At 42.0% G+C, this 17,938-nt stretch overlaps 2 protein-coding genes across 2 annotated transcripts; both read left to right on the top strand.

Moving 5' to 3' along the window:
* Positions 1–356: 356 nt before the first annotated feature.
* Positions 357–10,837, top strand: si:ch211-14k19.8 (mucin-16). Its single transcript, XM_032544529.1, has 11 exons — positions 357–717; positions 1,420–1,806; positions 2,191–4,140; positions 4,238–4,326; positions 4,450–4,508; positions 5,005–5,168; positions 6,376–6,541; positions 7,053–7,244; positions 8,684–8,905; positions 10,171–10,330; positions 10,431–10,837. The coding sequence occupies exons 1-11, from the start codon at positions 675–677 to the stop codon at positions 10,503–10,505; spliced, it is 3,507 nt and encodes a 1,168-aa protein (XP_032400420.1). The 5' UTR covers positions 357–674; the 3' UTR covers positions 10,506–10,837.
* Positions 10,838–13,876: 3,039 nt separating this feature from the next.
* On the top strand, positions 13,877–17,683 carry actb1 (actin, beta 1). Its single transcript, XM_032535609.1, has 7 exons — positions 13,877–14,021; positions 15,061–15,186; positions 15,292–15,531; positions 16,044–16,290; positions 16,370–16,561; positions 16,743–16,924; positions 17,035–17,683. The coding sequence occupies exons 2-7, from the start codon at positions 15,064–15,066 to the stop codon at positions 17,176–17,178; spliced, it is 1,128 nt and encodes a 375-aa protein (XP_032391500.1). The 5' UTR covers positions 13,877–14,021; positions 15,061–15,063; the 3' UTR covers positions 17,179–17,683.
* The last annotated feature ends 255 nt before the right edge of the window (positions 17,684–17,938 follow it).

Below are 17,938 nucleotides of genomic sequence, written 5' to 3'. Positions count from 1 at the left end.
CTGTTAGTAGCCTATTTGTGAGGAGGGATATTGAAGCAAAACCCAAACGAGCCATTATGTTTGGGTACCGGATATAGATATAGATATAGATATATATATCTATATCTATATATATATATAGATATATATATAAGTAGGAGGTCTGACACACAGTGGGGTGTAAATGTAAAAGCGCTAATGAACTGCCCCGCCCGGTCATGTCTCCATGCCTCCTGTGGTAAAGGTTTCCTGTGTTGAGTTTAAGCATGTGTAAAAGCCAGCCCCTGCCGCGACCACTGGATTCCTTCCTCTCATCTTTGGAAATGCCAATTGATTCAAACGGCCAAACGGAACAGCCCGGGGGCGGTGTAAAAACCTCTCCCTCTTCTGCCGCTCTGTCCATCCCTCATTACAGGACATACCATCTGACACACGTGCATCTCATTTAGGTGAGTGCGCGGCGCTGAGCCCCTGACAGCACAGCGGTTTCCGTTAGAAGGAAATGATGGAGAAGGAAAGTTTCTGACGTCTCTCCGTTTTGGGACTGTGCGCAGGAAAGCTGGAGATCACTTTTCGCTTTTGCGCTGTTTGGTCGTAGCCTACTCCTCATAACGCACAGATACTGTAAATCTGAACAATCTGTATGGATTTGGGATGAATAGGTTCTCCGACACTGAAATGTCTCAGGATTGGAAATGCAGCTCCTCGTCTGCCTGTTGCTTTTTATTATCACAACAGGTAAGGAAACCAGGAAATTGTTCTAGAGCCTATTGTTTACACTGTTTTATATATGCTTTTGTTATCATAGGGCTTGGTAGCAACTGGACACACATTTTTTTATTAGGCTACTAACGTTTAAATTCAATCACAATAGTGCATTCTTTGTTGTCAATATGAATCAGGTTGATAGGTTTGTGTATAATAGAATTGGGTATTGTGTCAACCTGAATGCTTCAAGCCCAGACCCAAATCTTAGGGGCCAATCTATGAATATGTGGATAAGAAACAAGAGGACCAGATCTGTGATCTGTTGCTGCAAAATTAAGCTTTTCGTTTTCGCTAATTTTCTCTTATTTTTGCTTTTACTTTAAAAAAAAAAAAAAAAAGACATATCTGAGAATGAACAGCCCTTTGTTAAACTGCCCACAACTTATACTCTGACACTGTGCACCTCTCCATTAGAGTCTATGTATAGATAGGTCTGAGCATGTGGTGTGGTGGGGTATTTTAGGCCCGTGTGTAATGTGTGTGTGAGCAATTGTACAGAGTGAAAATTAAATTTTCCCTTGTGGGATAAATAAAGGCATGTCGTCTTCTTCTTCTTCTTCTTCTTCTTCTTCTTCTTCTTCTATCCAAAATGAACTAGCTTTCACTGCAACATAACACAGAGGTCAGGAGAATTATGCCAGAGTTAACCAGAATCTTTACTTCTTTCCTCAGATAAAACATTGGCCTTGTCGCACAACCACTGTGGTGGAAATGTCAGCCTGGACCAAAAGCCTACTGGTCACATCAATCTCACTTTTCCTAGACTTTATACTGACACCAACAATAGACTCAACCCATTGAACCACCAGTCTGACAAAACCCTAAGTCTGTCAACTTGCACTTGGACGATAGGTATTCCTTTGGGTCAAACAGTATTTTTAAAGTCAGTATGGTTGGAAAGTGGTTGGAGGGTATCGGTGCGCTGTGTTTTGAACGAGGAAGATCAGGTCTTGGATAGTGGGGGGACGGCTCTGCTCTCCGGCTGTGATGGGAACAAAGCCACCTTCAATTGGACAGGACCAGGACGCTCCTCAAATGAAATTCAGCTGTTCTATTATGGTGAGAAACCATAACCTAATTATCTAGATTAATTTATTGAGTCAGAATGGCCCACTTTCCTGCACCCTGATCACGAGAGTCTGATCTAATTGTTGTAATAACATTTGGATTTGGTTTTGAGCTGCTTTTTGTTTATTTTGTATATGTTGTAACTCATTGAATACACAAAAAGCATTTTTTGGGTTACAGTAGAAGAAAAGTACAGTTACCTGTATGATGTGTAACTGTGGAAACAGTCTGTAAAAATGTATTGTTCAAACTGTCCTGTGAGCTGTAAATCTGTCCATTGGAAAGTTCTTATCACACGTTATGTTGTTGTGATTTCCACTCTGTCTCTCCTCACCCTCTCCCTCTCTGTTTTTGTGTTTGTTCCTGGTTATCCAGTCAAGGAAGGTGAGAGGAATTCCTCGGAGGACCACACCAGCCCACATACAGACCAAGACCTCTTGCGTTGGTCTCAGACAGGAACCAGCTTTACAAGCACAGCTCCTGTTGGTCAAGAGGTGGTAACAGGAACACAAGGGGGCAGAGGTCACCTCTACAAAGGTCTGGAGTGGAGTTCTGGGCCTCGTTCTGCATCTAGTCCCTCCTCTCAGGGACAGAGGCTGCTGCCCCCCACCTCACCCCTGCAGGGACTCACTGTGGCTGGGAGAGCCGATAGGGAAACTCTCCCTCTTCCTGAGGAAGAACCAAACAATGGAGCGGATACATCTGGAGCTGCTCACCTCACTGATGGCAAAATGGCTGCCAAACAGAGAACACACCCCAATTTTCTGCAAACACTCATTCCAGATACGCTGTTTCACACATCAGACACAGCATACACACAAAAACAATCAAGCAACGAGCTCCCTCAAACCCAGATGGCAATAACACATGCAACAGCCAGTAGCTCCAACACCTTGCATGGCACAGAAATACACAAATACACAGACACTCAGACTTCTAAACCATCTATAACCGTGCAAGCTCAGCCCATCGTGTCCAGCTCCAGCGCCCCACCTCTCACCTCTTCTCCCCATTTGCTACATTCCAGGAGAACCTGGGAGAGTGGTACCATTCTAATCCCACATGGTGGCGCTATTAGTGGGGTACCTGGAGAAAAACAACCCCATTCCTGGAGGAGCCAGCAAAACACAGACGGACTTAACTCTGATCTGACCTCCGCCATCACCTCTGATCCTTTAAAATCACCCACCGAACTGCAGCAGGATGAGTCAAGCAGCGCGCAAACTGATACTGAACCCACTGCGTCATCATCGTCATCCTCACCCGGCTCCAGCTGGACTCGTTCATCCGCCACCCACATCACATGGCATGACACAGCTTTTGATGCTGTCGAGGCTGCTTCATTTCATCCAAACATTAGTCGAACTGACTCATCTCTGTTGGCCGTGTCAGATGTTAACAGCCAAACTGCTGCGCTTGAGTCTTCTGATAAATTTGAAAACGCGGAGGTGCTTCACACTTTCACTTCATCCACGCAGAGTCAAACAAACTCTCCACAAAGCACAGAGAGCGTCACACGGTCGCCGCTTCCTGACACGTCCCCCCTTTTCACACAGACAAGCAACGAAGAGACACAAAGTACACACAGAAATTTTGTTAATGCATACATGACTACTAACACTATCTCCTACTCGCCTGACAGTACCAAAGTTGATGACCGGACTTTGAGTTTCCCCGGTTCTTCTTCTTCTACACCAAGAGCAGCACTGACGCTGGGAGATGTAGTCCATAACTCCACCCCTACAGGAGCCACTACTGACACTGAAACACACACACTGCATCCCACTCACACACTCTTACATGACAGCTCGTCTACAGATTCATCAACTCCTGTTCCTCTTTTTTCATCCAGTTCATCCATACATCCATACACGCTTCAAACACACACCGCTTTCCCCGGTAGTTCACATTTAACGCACACACCCCTGCCTTTGCTATCCACTACGACTGAATCCGCTGCACACACACCTCATACACAGAACAGCCCGCCTTTGCCATCTTCTACTGATGTCCCAGTTATGCATAAACAGCCCCACAACTATATGACTACTACACATACTTCTCTGCTCTCACTCATAACTGCAAAATCAGATGATGGAGATAGAGAGGTAGAAGTAGTTAAAGAGGATGAGTCTTGGCAGTGGTTTCCCAGAAGCACAACCACACAAACTCCTACAGCTGGATCTCCATCTGGGACAACCCAACACCCCAGCCAAGAGAACCATTCTGCACTCACACCTTCTGTTTTAACCTCCACTTGGAGCTCCACAACTAGTCAGACACCCACGTTCTACATTGTGCCAAACCAACCTACAGCCATCAGAGGTATTGCACATATTTGTGTGTTATTAAAATAATACTTTGGTGTTTCCAGGCCTGTTCTAATAGAAATATTTGTTCTGTCTGTATTTGTCCGGTCCAGTGGAGTCCATTGAGCTGCTACTGCAGATCATTGTTGGAGAATTCATGTCGTCTTTTACTTCAGGTTTGGAGGAAGACACCATTGCCTGGGTAAGAGATTGTGTACACACACACACTGGCATGCAAAAAAGCACATGAGCAATGTTATTGTACAACAGCTTTAGAGTTTGATTTAGTAACTGTTACAAAGTTGTAACTCCCTGTTTCTTTCAGGTGAAGCCGTACCTACAGAAAGCTCCGGGGTTCAGCAGACTGCTTGGAGTCTGGAGCAGGTGAGGTCTTACAGAGTGCATGTTCTGTAGCTCCAGTCAGCTCAAGTTTGTGTCTCTTATATTTTAACACTTAATTCAAGTTACAAGTTTTAAACTCAACATTGACAAGTTTACACACTATAATGTTGTTTATGCATCCCGCAGACCTATCTATTCATTAAAAGCATTTTTTTTTTCCAATTGACAAATGTAAATCAAATGTTCAGTCTCCTCCTTTTAGCTCTCTTGTGGTCTCCCCTTAACTCCTGAGGAGGGACATATTTGTCTCTTTAGCTGAATGCTGCACTATGTCCATCAGCTACAGTACTTGCTAACTATCTGCCATTTGAATACATCTTCAGAACAGCAAATTCTTCTGAGTTTTTCAATGATGGCCAGGTATTAATTTTTCAGAAAATTGGATGCTAAGCTCTGTGTCTCAAATTTAATGGTAATACATGACACTCAGGCACAGACTGGGGTTACGTTGCATGACATGAATATGCTGTTGTCTTAGTGGCAATGCAGTGCAGAGTCTGGTGGAGTTTAAAACCAGCGGGGCTCTGCAGTGGCTCAGCATGACTGGATCCACATCACTGATGGAGCGAACAGGACTAGCTCAGGCGGTCCGTGATGGGAGGAGCTTTAGATCATCCAAGATCACCAACGTCACACTGGGAGGTAAGCCTAGGTTATAATGGCCACTTGTAGACAGCTGACCAAAGATTCCTAACTTTTGGGCCACCCTTGTGGCCTAGTGGTTTAAGGTGCATGTTGTCCTCTTCCTCTCTCCCCTGGTTTCCTGTCATCTCTACTTAGGCACAAAAAATACTTTAACAGCCAGTTTAGCAGTCAGCCACAGCGGCTACATTTATTTACATGGGAGGAAACTCCATTCTTAACCTGCTTATTCAATTAACCTGGTTACAGACAGACCCAAGTAAACATTATAACTCGGTTAGATTGACTTAATTAAGCTCATAATGCAGTTATGAGAGATCTCATTAATGCGTCTGGTTTACTCAGATATTAAACGTGTGACTGTGGCATGTAATCATCTCACTGTACTCCTTTTACTTTCGGTTGTTGTGCTGTGGCTGCGTGTTTGTGGGTGGACAAATTAGGTTAGTATATTCTGATTGTGGATAATTTGGGGCAATACGGATACTTGTCTGCACTGTATGAAATAATACAGTATAAACAAAAGTCAACCAATTTTTCATGTAAACAGTCACTAAATTGCGCTATATAGACTTCCAAAACATATATATTTATTGTTTTATTTTTTTATTTTCTGGCACACATGCCCCGCCATCTGCAAGGTGTTTCAGCTATTGTTTTAACATTAACAAGGACATTTAAAGGATAATGCTGGTAGTATTCTATATTTGTTACAGTCCTTGGGGGAAAAAAATATCCTAACAAGTATTGTCTGTGTGTCCAGTGCCTGATATATCTTATTCCTTTGTGCCATAGAGCCCAATTGTTTACTAGAAACGTTTAAAAAAATAATAATAAATAGTAAATTAAACAAATAAGTCCCACCATCCTGCTGCCGTGAATGCACCAATTGGGTAATAATATGCAGCATAAAATTGGCTCCTGTTTGAGTAACATTTGCTAAAAACTACGGTTCCCAGCTGATTTTAGACATTAGTTTACTTCTCCTTTAAAAAATAAAGGACACAAACATATTTGTGACCCATTTTGAAAGATTTACCTCTTCAGTCGGTACTGGAATGAGCTTGGTAGTGCCAGAAACTGGGTATGGAAGTACTGAGACCGACTAACCCAATGTTTTTGTTGTTGTTGTTTTTGTGGCATTTCTTGACAGTAATAAAATTGTAGAAGAACACCAGCCTCATTCTTCAACACCTTTTCCATCCAGGTCTGCAGGGTGATGTGTGTGACTGGTTACTGCAGTGTCCAGCAGGCTACAAGTGTGTGTTCCAGCCTGGCTCTTCAAACTACAGCTGTTCTTCTGTCTGCCACTTTGACTACTGCCACCACCATGGCATCTGTACTCACCACCCGGGCCAGCGTCCAGTTTGCCGGTAAGAGCACAGAGGCACTAATACACACACTTAGGGCAAATAATTCAGTATGATAATTTCAACGGAATCATATTGTGATGAAATCACACGCATATTGACATATCATGGTATACAATTACATTGTCTAAATTAGTAATTACAAGTACATACTTAACTTAATTTTCTCACAAGATTTATTGTGAAACATTGTAGGGTAATATCCTTTTTTTAAGAACTGCAGATTTTTTTAACATCACACATCAGTATATAGCTAGAATTTTTGATTTTTTTTTTTTTTTCTCTATAATTTCACTTGAAACTGTCATCACATTATTGATGATTATTTATCTAAAATCTCATTGTAAAAAATATTTTGTGAAAGCACCATTTGTCAACCTGACAATATCGTCGCAATATCAATGTATTTGGTCAAGAATATCGTGACATCTGATGTTCTCCATGTCTTCCGGCCCTACATACACAAATTTTGGACATTTTTGTGCATTAAAGTATATTTTTGTTTGTGTCTCAGCTGCCTTGTTGGAGAGGACTTCTGGTACATGGGTCAGAGGTGTGACATGAGGATGACTCGAGTACGGCTCGTGGGCGCATGTCTTGCCATCTTACTCATCATGGTGACAGTGATTGGCGTTTTAGCCTTTGTGGCAGTGCGACGTTACAGAGCCATTCTGATCCAGGCCAAAATAGATCAGACTCGGAGCAGGTATGCACTGACTCACTGATGTTCACGTAAAATTACAGCTCACAACATACAACCTGCAATACAAAGATTAATACACACAATTCACAGATATTACACAGACACCCTGTACATGACATGTTGTATAAACTACCAGATGTTTAGAAAATTATGTAGTTAAAAGAAAAATGTTGAAAATAAATGAAATGGGCAACTGTGTGTCTATAACAGTGGGTGTTGAACAGTCCTGTGGGATTCTGGGTGGACCTTTTAAATAACAGAGGAAACACATGTTAACACACACATACACACCTTTGGTAAACATAAAAGTACAGTTGACTTAACATGACTTGACTCCATTTAATGTGTACATGGAAATAACACCATGGACACCTTTTGGGGAGATCATCCTTCAACTGACATGGGCTTAACTACACTAACAGTAATTTTAATTAAAATAATGTCCACTAGGTGTCACATTCTGGCTGCCAAACCCCAAACTGAAGATGAATGCTGTACTGTAACCTCTTGTAAAATGTCGAGATGATCTGACTGAATCCAAATGTCCGCGATCTGGACTTGCAGACAATGATATGTTCACTGTCATGTTATTTGACAGGACTTCAGGACTTTGGGCCTCACTTTCATGTTGATGAATCAAAATTCCTGTTACCCACATGGGTCTACTGACATTTGCTATGTACCCAAGATAAACCTCACATACACCACATAAGAATATTCTGGCTTAAAAATGATGTGTATTTTACAGGATTGGACTGCTTTATTATTATCATCTTCAATTTCTTGTCACATCCTTATTGCTATAAACTATGGATAATCTTCCAAGCAAGTCTGGAAAATCTGTACCCCAAGCAGACTGTCTAGAAGTCTCCTTGAGGCAGTGTGGACATGATGAATAGTAGTTATATAAGTAATATGGACAGTCTTCAACAAATGTGTTGAAGCGCCAACATTTTACATCTTAAAGCTGTCCTGGCCAACATTTGTATGGTTAAACAGTTGTTGTCAGTCACAGAATGGGAGGTAAGAGTTTTATCCGCTGTAGTTTCATCCTATTGCTGAGATTGACTTCTAACATTTGGAATGGGTACGGACAGAGAAGGTTCAGACAGGAGTCGGTAGTTAAGCCATAAATCCAGAGTGTCTCATTAATGGCAGGGAGAGACGTTCTGTCCACAGAAAGTAGGGCTCTTAGATCAGTTTTACTTTCTCCAGCAGGACCACCCAACAGGAGAGCAGAGTTTACTGAAGTCATTTTTACCTTTCCCCCCCATTGTTTGCTTTTTGCAATTTTTTTTGCAGCGAGAGTTTAAAAAAACAAACAGATTTGTTTGGAAATTATTTATTCTTACTCTAACCCATATCAAATTTTATCAGATACAGTAAATATTGTACTATCCTGTGAATATTAATCCAAACATTATGATTTGTTGTGTGTGCAGCTATCGCAGGTTCAACCATTTTGATGAGCTGTCAGGACGGTTCTGGTTGCGTTCGTGGGCAGGATCAGCGGACTCACTAGATAATCCCGCCTTCACACGCTCCGATGAGTTACTGCACATGCGGGCGCTTGACCGCCCCTGCTGTTACCACGACGACACGCTGTCACTGGCCTCCACCTGCGCCAGCCACGGAACACGCATCAATACAATCTACCCCCACAGGTGCACACACACACACACACACACCACAAGTCCAATATTACACGTTCATTTTTTCATATGCTTAATAGTATCAAAATGTTATTGATATTGGAACAAATGTCTCTGTCCTCAATCTATCTGTCTAAAATATGAAAAACATACTACAGTATGCATAAGATATAACATACATGTGCCTGTACATCGAGTGCACACCATGTAAAGCAACAACAGATTTAAGTGATAATTAAAAACTAAAGTAAAAAATGCAGCCATCGTCCTAAGGTGGATGAGAATTAGCATTCCCATGGTAACAGAACAAGAATTATTGTCTACTTTTGGTTCCGAGGAAATGTTAACTTGGGGGTCCAAACAGAAATTAGATCAGATCTACAAACCTGGCTTAGACACAAACACAATCTGTAATAATACACCACAAAGAAAAACTAATTATGCTTTAAAATCCCATGCACTGAAGGTGGAGTCAGTAATTCTGAAGAAAGATTAATTAAGCTCACCGCCCAAAACAAATACACCCCTCATGTCCAAGCTCCTTTTTTCCTATTGCTCTCGCTCCCACTCCCTTTCTCTTTATAAACCATAACCTTTCCTCTGTATGAGAATTAACAGAACAGTTATGATTCCCATTTACTGAGCCAGGGCTGTGTATGAAAACCAGATTTTCTTTCAGCATGCAAACAGAATGAACAGCTAGCGTACTGTAAGGAGATATTTGCTGAATTTGACAAAAATTGTATTGAATTCAAATCCCTGACTCCACCTTACACAGTTTTCCTTAATGTTTATAATGAACTTTAAAAAAAAAAGTTTAAAGCGGCCACTTGGGGGCAGCATAACAATGTTGACACAATATTGACATTTTAGCACACAACAAAATTCGGTTATAATTTGCTGTGGATTATTTTCATTTTTACGAGTCGCTTTCTTATGTTATGCACACATTATTGATTTTTATCAGTTTTAATTAATATTTAACTTTAAATGAAGCAAAGGCAAGCAAGAAAATACAAAAACATCTTTAAAAAAACATCTTTTAAAATATATATATTTTTGTTTTATGTATACCATAAATAAATGTGTAAAATACAATACAATTTTAAACAATGTAAATGAATCATTAAAAAAAAAAATCCTTTTTATTACGTATAGTTCCCCTAAGTTTTTCTTGACAAACAACTATGTAAGTATTGGCACTCATTCACACAAACACATAAGCGCATATAGACAATGTCTGTAAATAATCCCTTGGCTCTCTGTGTTCCCTGTAGCTCCCAGTATGGTTGGAGGGGGAGCGAGATGAGCATGGGGGATGGTGTGTTGGACTCGGGTAAGGCCAGTGACCTCTCTGTCTGTAGCTGGCCTGTGGAACCCATTCAGTGGACTCCCTTCCCACTTCTGCAGCAACTGGCTTCCCACAGGACACCTGCAGTGAGTGTTTGACTGTGTGTGTGATTGTGTGTGAGAGACAGAAAACGAGAGAGACACGGATATCTGGTTTTATTATGTTGTTGTTTCCCCGTTTAACCAGGTGAGGGTGTCGAGGCCACGGTCCTACTGTGAAGGCATGGAGCTGGTAGACCTGGGGAAGAGCTGGACTGCGTAACACGCATAAAAAAAGAATCAAATCCAATGTTGACACTGGTATTTGCAGCTCATTTGTTCATTGTAGACCTTGAATGTTCTTGTTTTGTTAAAAAAAAACTTTAAAACAATAAGTGTAAATGTGTACTTTATATAAGTCTATATTTTTTTTGTTAGGTTGTTGCTACGTCATCCATTTTGAATCTCAAACCTGTTTCTTATATGCTTATTCAGATAAGATGTAGGATATACTGTAAAGTAAGAAAAAACAAAGAATCAGTCTAAATGTCTGTGGCGCCGAATCTTATATACTGCTTTAATAAACAAATCTTACTCAGGGCAAGAATAAATGTATTCTGTTTTTTTTTTTTTACTTTTGACAGTTCATAAATGTTAGTCCTTGTGCATTTAAACATACTGAGCTTTCCATTATGTCATCATTTAGCAACGAAAGTTCATTTGTAACACATTACATACAAAAGGAAGTTCAATTGCTTTACATAATGCATTGTAACATTTTACAGAAAGCACATCATCAACCATTAAAACACAAAGTAAGTCATAAAATAAATGAAAACAATGTGGGATTAATTACTTATCCTTTCAAAACACCTTCTGGTTTGTTCCAGGCATGACTGGATTACCTGCTCTGTGGCACCAATAGTCCCAGCTTTTTGTTTAAATGTAATGTGATTAATCCCACATTTATTTTAAGAATTTGAACAGTTCAAGTATACTATCAACTAAGGTGTGTCCTGTACTACTACTGTATCTAATCCTGTGGTCCTGTCTGATGGAGGGACCCTGTGTCAAAATCTAATTTTAAGACCATATTTGGAACCCACAAAAAAGAGTTTTCTGCCTCCTAATCTGATTCAAGATCTATGGTGCATATGTTGTACTCGATGTTTAGTTTGGACTCTAAAAATTGTTAACAGCTTCACAACAGATTACATGAGAGGCAGAGATGGCTCATACGGGTAAGACGCTGAGAGGTGTATTTTGGCCTAAAACAATGTAAAGTAGTAGTACATTTACCTCTCTTATTCAATGGTGAATTGGTGTGATGTGATCACTAGACTAGAGTTTTTGTTTGGGGGGGGGGGGGTTCTCTCTTTAAATTAGATTCATCATCACATCACTATTCAAAGAGTATTTCACATACCTTCTTCCTCTCTCTGTCTCACTCCAGCACATTAAAGCCACATCTCTTCTCAATGCTGTGTGTGAATCTTAGCTGGAATGTGATGCCATAAATGACTGGGAATGACTGTTACAGAGTGCAATGGGCTGCTATTTACACTGTACTTCACTCCTATAATTGTCCCTGTCCTGGGAAAAGGAATAAGGGAGTGATTGATTCAGAGAGAGAGGAAATGTGACAAATAAAGGAAGCGAGTGAATGTGTGTTCAAGGGAGAGAGAGAGAGCACTAGACATAGGGATGAGTGAAAAGTGGACTAAAGCTACCTGCTGGCTTCTTCCATATACGGTCTTAGAGCCAAGAGCCAGGCCTGTGAACTTCTCTAACTGTGTGAGTGAGCAATGCAGGGAGTGTGTACATATCTGTGCATGTTGTAATGCATGCATGAGTCACGCACGCCACCTAGTGATTAAATGAATGTCAGAGGAAATGTCTGTCAGTGAGGAGTTTGTGAGCACAAAATTGGGTGAAACCTCCCTTTCTACATATAATTCTGTGGGTAGCCTAATGGAGAAGAACACAACATCCACATGCACACACATACATACACACGGCACACAGCCTTAAAAAGGGAGATTCATTAATTTCTTCAGACTGGTCACATGACATGAGCAGTGCATTCTTCCCCCCCATGTGACTAGCACCAGCATCTCCTTATATGGACGTCATCCAAAGGAACTTAAAGGGATGGTTGTCCTGCTGCCCTGTGTGTGTGTGTGTGTGTGTGTGTGTGTGTGTGTGTGTGTGTGTGTGTGTGTGTGTGTGTGTGTGTGTGTGTGTGTGTGTGTGTGTGTGTGCGTGCGTAGTGTAGTGTCTGTCTAGAGCAGGATAATGCCACTCTGAAAAGCTAATTCCCTGATCAGCTCATTCACACCCTTCTATCCTTAGTGTCTCTGTGTGGTCACTTCCTGTGTGCATCTTCAGAAGTGAAGCACTGTGAAACCTACTTCCTGTCTCGTTTGGAGAGCCGGTTCCCATATATCCTTATTAGGAACACACAGAGCCAGTGAGAATTCCTACTGTAAGTTTATGAGTCTTTGTCTGGTGCCCTTATTGAGTTAAAACAGCATCCCCAACTTAAGTTTGGCAAACTTATAAAATATGCTTTGAATAAAGACTACAAAGTGTGTTATTGTGAAAATAAATATAGAGCGTAAAACAGTATTTTAGGTTGGACCTGAAGCCTTGCATTACATATTTGTGTGTGTCAATGAGCAGGTGTGTATATGCATATCAAAGTTAGTCAGATCACTCAATACTAATTTCACAACATGCCTCACAGTTCAATTTGACACCAAATATAGGTATGTACTGGAAATGATACACCTGTCAAGCAAGGATAATCTGCCCCCTCCACTCACATAAACATTACAAGTGATGACAGATAAGAGATTCACTGTCGCTATGTGTGTGTGTGTGTGTGTGTGTGTGTGTGTGTGTGTGTGTGTGTGTGTGTGTGTGTGTGTGTGTGTGTGTGTGTGAGAAAGAGAGAACCTGGTATGTCAGGGCCGACGTGTTAATCAGGGTGTTAACAGCGCAGTCAGTGACCCTGAGATTGTAACCACCCCATGTCCTGGCACAACTAACCACGAGTATCTTCCTTGAATTTGCAAATGCATTAGCACAGTGCAATTCAGTTTTGTTTTTGAGTTTCACTTTAAATTAATCATGGACTTGTTTGTCTGTGTCCCAAACTTATCCTCCAATGTACAAATAAAGAACATAAGACAACAGCATAAATCAAATGTGGTTAAAAAGTTTGTGTGATCACTGAGAAAATGGGGTCCCCTTGCCAATGTGGATAAAGTCAGGGATTAAAACAATAGGATAGACTGACTTGCATCAAAATGTGCTCATTAGCTCAGTGTAGCAACATTAAAATTACATAAAAGCTCATAGCCTATTTCAGCCTGTTTCTACTCAAGAAGACTGTGATTTGCAGCCAGAGTTCTGATACTTATTGTGTAGCCTATCACATTTGTGTATCACCCCCATTGCGATCATCATAATAGGGTTGATGAATGATATAAAATGTGTTTTATTGAACACTGAACGACCCCATATCGATACTATATAGGTTATTTGTTGTGTTGTCTGTCCTCTCCGACTTGTCAGAGCGCAAGACTGTATCTGCATGCGCCACACCCAGTGGATGCGACTGGACCAATCAGAGGGCGCCGTGCAGAAAGTTTTCCTTTTATGGAGAGGGGATGCAGCGCGAGCTGCGTTAAAACCCTGCAATTTATTGGCCTCCATTGCAGTCAAGTCCAGACATCCTACCGGAGTGTAGCGCTCATTCACAGCCTTCCTAAGCCGTCAACCCTCCCTCAAACAGGTAAGACAACTGCTGAAGAAAGATGAAAGTTTTTACCACAATTTAAATACATTTTAACATAATGCCAATTGAAGTTAGTCGGTATGTTAACGTTAAGTTATGATGTGAGGTTGTCTGTGTGACTTCCATCAAGTTGAAGCAACCTTTTTTGGAGCTGTTTCTTTAGGTTTTCTCGATTCCCGTAACGTTAGACTGCCATGCATTCCGTTTCTGATTAGCACCGTTACAGTTTGAAGGGGTATGCTAGTAACCGTAACTTAAATGCTTCGCCATGCTGTCACGTTTAACACATGGTGACATAATCGCCATGATCCTTGCTGTCATCACTTCATCCGTTTAATAAATCAGCGTTCAAAGAGCTTGACCTTCTCGTTTACATGTCAGCATCTGCTTTGGCTCGGTCCCCGGGTTTGGTGTCTCCGATGTCACAGGCAAATGATTGCGGATTAGGCTGAATTTTAAAATGTTAAATAAAATTCTGCGTAAAAGTGGTAAAATGTGACAAGTCATTATGCCATTTGACTTAACGTTACATCTAACAAATGTTAGGTTTTTTTTTTTTTTTTTTTTTTTTTTTTCCTCTCCACATAACCTTGTAACCATGGTGTCACGACAACGGTAGGCTACACCTGATGGACATGACAGCAGATGGAAGTTCATTCGTCTCCTGTAGCCTATTAAAGCGTGCGTTAGTAATGTGTAGATGGTTAATTCAGCTGGGACTCCGGTGAAGGGAGTGGCCGGTGTCTGTGTCATTTGAGGTTTAACGACACATTGGGCGGCTTCACGGCCCGGGCCGCCGTCTCCTGAGCTGCTCTCACTTTTTCCTTATATGGCCAGACAGTGGGAGAAACCGCCTTTGTTTCTCAGCTCTGGAATTGGACTGGGACCTGCGCCACTGCGACATCCAGCGTCCAGTCTTCATAACAACTAGGCTTTAACCTAGTTGATTGCCACATGCAACGCACTACTGTCACAGAGCATCAGTTTTAAACAGTTCTCCCCCCCCCCTCTCTTTTCATCCCTCTTCTCTGTCCAGAAAATGGATGACGAAATCGCCGCCCTCGTTGTTGACAACGGATCCGGTATGTGCAAAGCTGGCTTTGCAGGGGATGATGCTCCACGTGCTGTGTTCCCCTCCATTGTTGGACGTCCCAGACATCAGGTATAGTTTCTTCATAAATTGATAAACTGTGAAGAACAAAGCTTGTAGAAACTGTCCTACATTTCTGTTCATCTTGATTTTAACTTTTCCTATTTTCTTTCAAAGGGTGTGATGGTTGGTATGGGCCAGAAAGATAGCTATGTTGGTGATGAGGCACAGAGCAAAAGGGGTATCCTGACCCTGAAGTACCCCATTGAGCATGGTATTGTCACCAACTGGGACGACATGGAGAAGATCTGGCATCACACCTTCTACAACGAGCTGAGAGTTGCCCCCGAAGAGCACCCTGTCCTGCTCACAGAGGCTCCCCTGAACCCCAAGGCCAACAGGGAAAAGATGACCCAGGTAATAAGGGCTGACACACTGACCTCTTAATCAGGAAACTCTCTCAGCTCACTTGTAGGGCTCCACAACAGGAATTTGTTGCTGCTCAGGCATCTCTTCTTATGCTCAATCTGTCATTTTCATCCTGCTCCTTCAATCTCCAGGTTTCTTCTATCCTGTGCTGATCTTTTCATCTCTGCGGATGCTTCAGGTGTCTATCTCGCTTCAATGTGATGCATTAGGAATGACTTATTGCAGCATGGATACTACCGATTACAAATTAGGCTTGTTTTAGACCAAACATCTAACTTCACTTTTTTCTGCATGATGCAACCAATGACAGGGCAGGTAGCTGCACTCATATTGTACAGACAACGTGACTAAAGTATAGGTTAATGTATTGACTGGTTTTCATATTAATACTTTAAAACAGGTCTGTGTGCTGTGCTCTTCTCAATCTGACTTTACTAACCAGTCTTGGCTTACCTGAAGTTACTTTGGCTCACTGACTCATCTCGTCTTCTGTCCTCCAGATCATGTTTGAGACCTTCAACACTCCTGCCATGTATGTGGCCATCCAGGCTGTGCTGTCCCTGTACGCCTCTGGTCGTACCACTGGTATCGTCATGGACTCTGGTGATGGTGTCACCCACACAGTGCCCATCTATGAAGGTTATGCCCTGCCCCATGCCATCCTCAGGTTGGACCTGGCTGGCAGAGACCTCACAGACTACCTCATGAAGATCCTGACTGAGAGGGGTTACAGCTTCACCACCACAGGTTGGCATCAAACAAATCTTAGAAGCTAGGGGAAACTGAGAAGAAACTGGCTCTGACTATAAAATGTCCTGTTTTGCAGCGGAGCGTGAAATTGTGCGTGACATTAAGGAGAAGCTGTGTTACGTTGCACTGGACTTTGAGCAAGAAATGGGCACTGCTGCCTCATCTTCATCCCTGGAGAAGAGCTACGAGCTGCCTGACGGACAGGTCATCACCATTGGAAATGAGAGGTTCCGTTGCCCCGAGGCCCTCTTCCAGCCTTCTTTCCTTGGTAAGAAATATATATTTCAATCAGTGAACTAGTTGACATACTTATGGACTGAGTTTGATAATTAACAGAGGAGTTAACTGTTGGGAAGCATGGGGGTTGTAGCCAAAGGGGATGATTTTATTTATAAATTTAAAATAAAAGCATGTGGAACAAACTTTGTCTGCTTTACACCCTCTCACAGGTATGGAGTCTTGTGGTATTCATGAAACTACCTTCAACAGCATCATGAAGTGTGATGTGGACATCCGTAAGGACCTGTACGCCAACACTGTGCTCTCTGGAGGTACCACCATGTACCCTGGCATTGCTGACCGTATGCAGAAGGAAATCACTGCCCTGGCACCCACCACCATGAAGATCAAGGTATGTCTCATCACTGACTCTCATCCTCCCTAGGGCAATGATACAAAAATTCCAGAAAGCTCTTTACCTCTACTGCCACCTAGTGGTAACTGTTAACTGTTTTTCTGCAGATCATTGCTCCCCCAGAGAGGAAGTATTCTGTATGGATCGGTGGCTCCATCCTGGCTTCCCTGTCCACCTTCCAGCAGATGTGGATCAGCAAGCAAGAGTATGATGAATCCGGCCCCAGCATTGTCCACAGGAAGTGCTTCTAAACAGACTTGTCAATCTGCTTCCCCGAAACACACACTGCTACAAACCCAAACGACTGGCTCTGCATACATGCCTACACCAACACACTGGTGTATGCTGAGCATAACACTCTTCCCACTTTCCCTCATCACTGGCTATAGCACCATGCCCCCTGATGGGGAGAAACTCTGCAGGAAGTACAGAGCGTCCCAGGCGGTGTGAAATGTGTGGAACATTATGTCCATTGTCGTGTTTGTGTAGGTCATTTCAGATGTGTTTGTTCACCACCTTATTTGCCTCTATGAAGGTTTATTTTCTGGTTGGGTTGGCACCGCCCAACAGACGTGTAGTATTATGTAATCTTTTGTTTTTGTAATTTCAGCCTTAAGCAATACTTGGTCTAGTTTCTTTTGTCATTCTGCAAAAGACAAAGCTTCTACCTTGTACGATGGTGTATGAAGGTTTGTGCATGGGGCTTCAAGCCTCTGGTGTACACAACTTAATAAAGCGCACATGTCTAAAATTTTGGTCTAGTTGATTCAGCTTGGCTCTCAAATACTAAAAGAAATGCCTTTTCATCTCAGATTTGTGTTGTATCACACTTCAGTCTTACTGCATTTCCTCTATAGTGCTTTTATTGGGGGGGGGGGGCTTTTGTTGGCCTTTATTTATAGACAGCTGAAAACATGAGTGTAAATAACCTGCGGCAAAGGGCTGCAGATCTGAGTCAAACCTGTAGCTACTGCGTTGAGGGTAAACCACCATATATGGGTACCTCTACCA

This window comes from Etheostoma spectabile, chromosome 2 (genome assembly GCF_008692095.1).
Source record: "Etheostoma spectabile isolate EspeVRDwgs_2016 chromosome 2, UIUC_Espe_1.0, whole genome shotgun sequence".
Classification (NCBI taxonomy): Eukaryota; Metazoa; Chordata; class Actinopteri; order Perciformes; family Percidae; genus Etheostoma; species Etheostoma spectabile.
This window is presented reverse-complemented; position numbering and strand designations above follow the sequence as displayed.

Excerpts from the sequence above, each read along its gene's own strand:
- si:ch211-14k19.8 (XM_032544529.1), top strand. The coding sequence starts at position 675 with ATGCAGCTCCTCGTCTGCCTGTTGCTTTTTATTATCACAACAG. Across the intron at positions 7,245-8,683 it reads ATAGATCAGACTCGGAGCAG|CTATCGCAGGTTCAACCATT; the intron begins GTATGCACTGAC and ends TTGTGTGTGCAG. Across the intron at positions 8,906-10,170 it reads AATACAATCTACCCCCACAG|CTCCCAGTATGGTTGGAGGG; the intron begins GTGCACACACAC and ends TGTTCCCTGTAG.
- actb1 (XM_032535609.1), top strand. The coding sequence starts at position 15,064 with ATGGATGACGAAATCGCCGCCCTCGTTGTTGACAACGGATCCGGTATG. Across the intron at positions 15,532-16,043 it reads ACAGGGAAAAGATGACCCAG|ATCATGTTTGAGACCTTCAA; the intron begins GTAATAAGGGCT and ends TCTGTCCTCCAG. Across the intron at positions 16,291-16,369 it reads TTACAGCTTCACCACCACAG|CGGAGCGTGAAATTGTGCGT; the intron begins GTTGGCATCAAA and ends CCTGTTTTGCAG.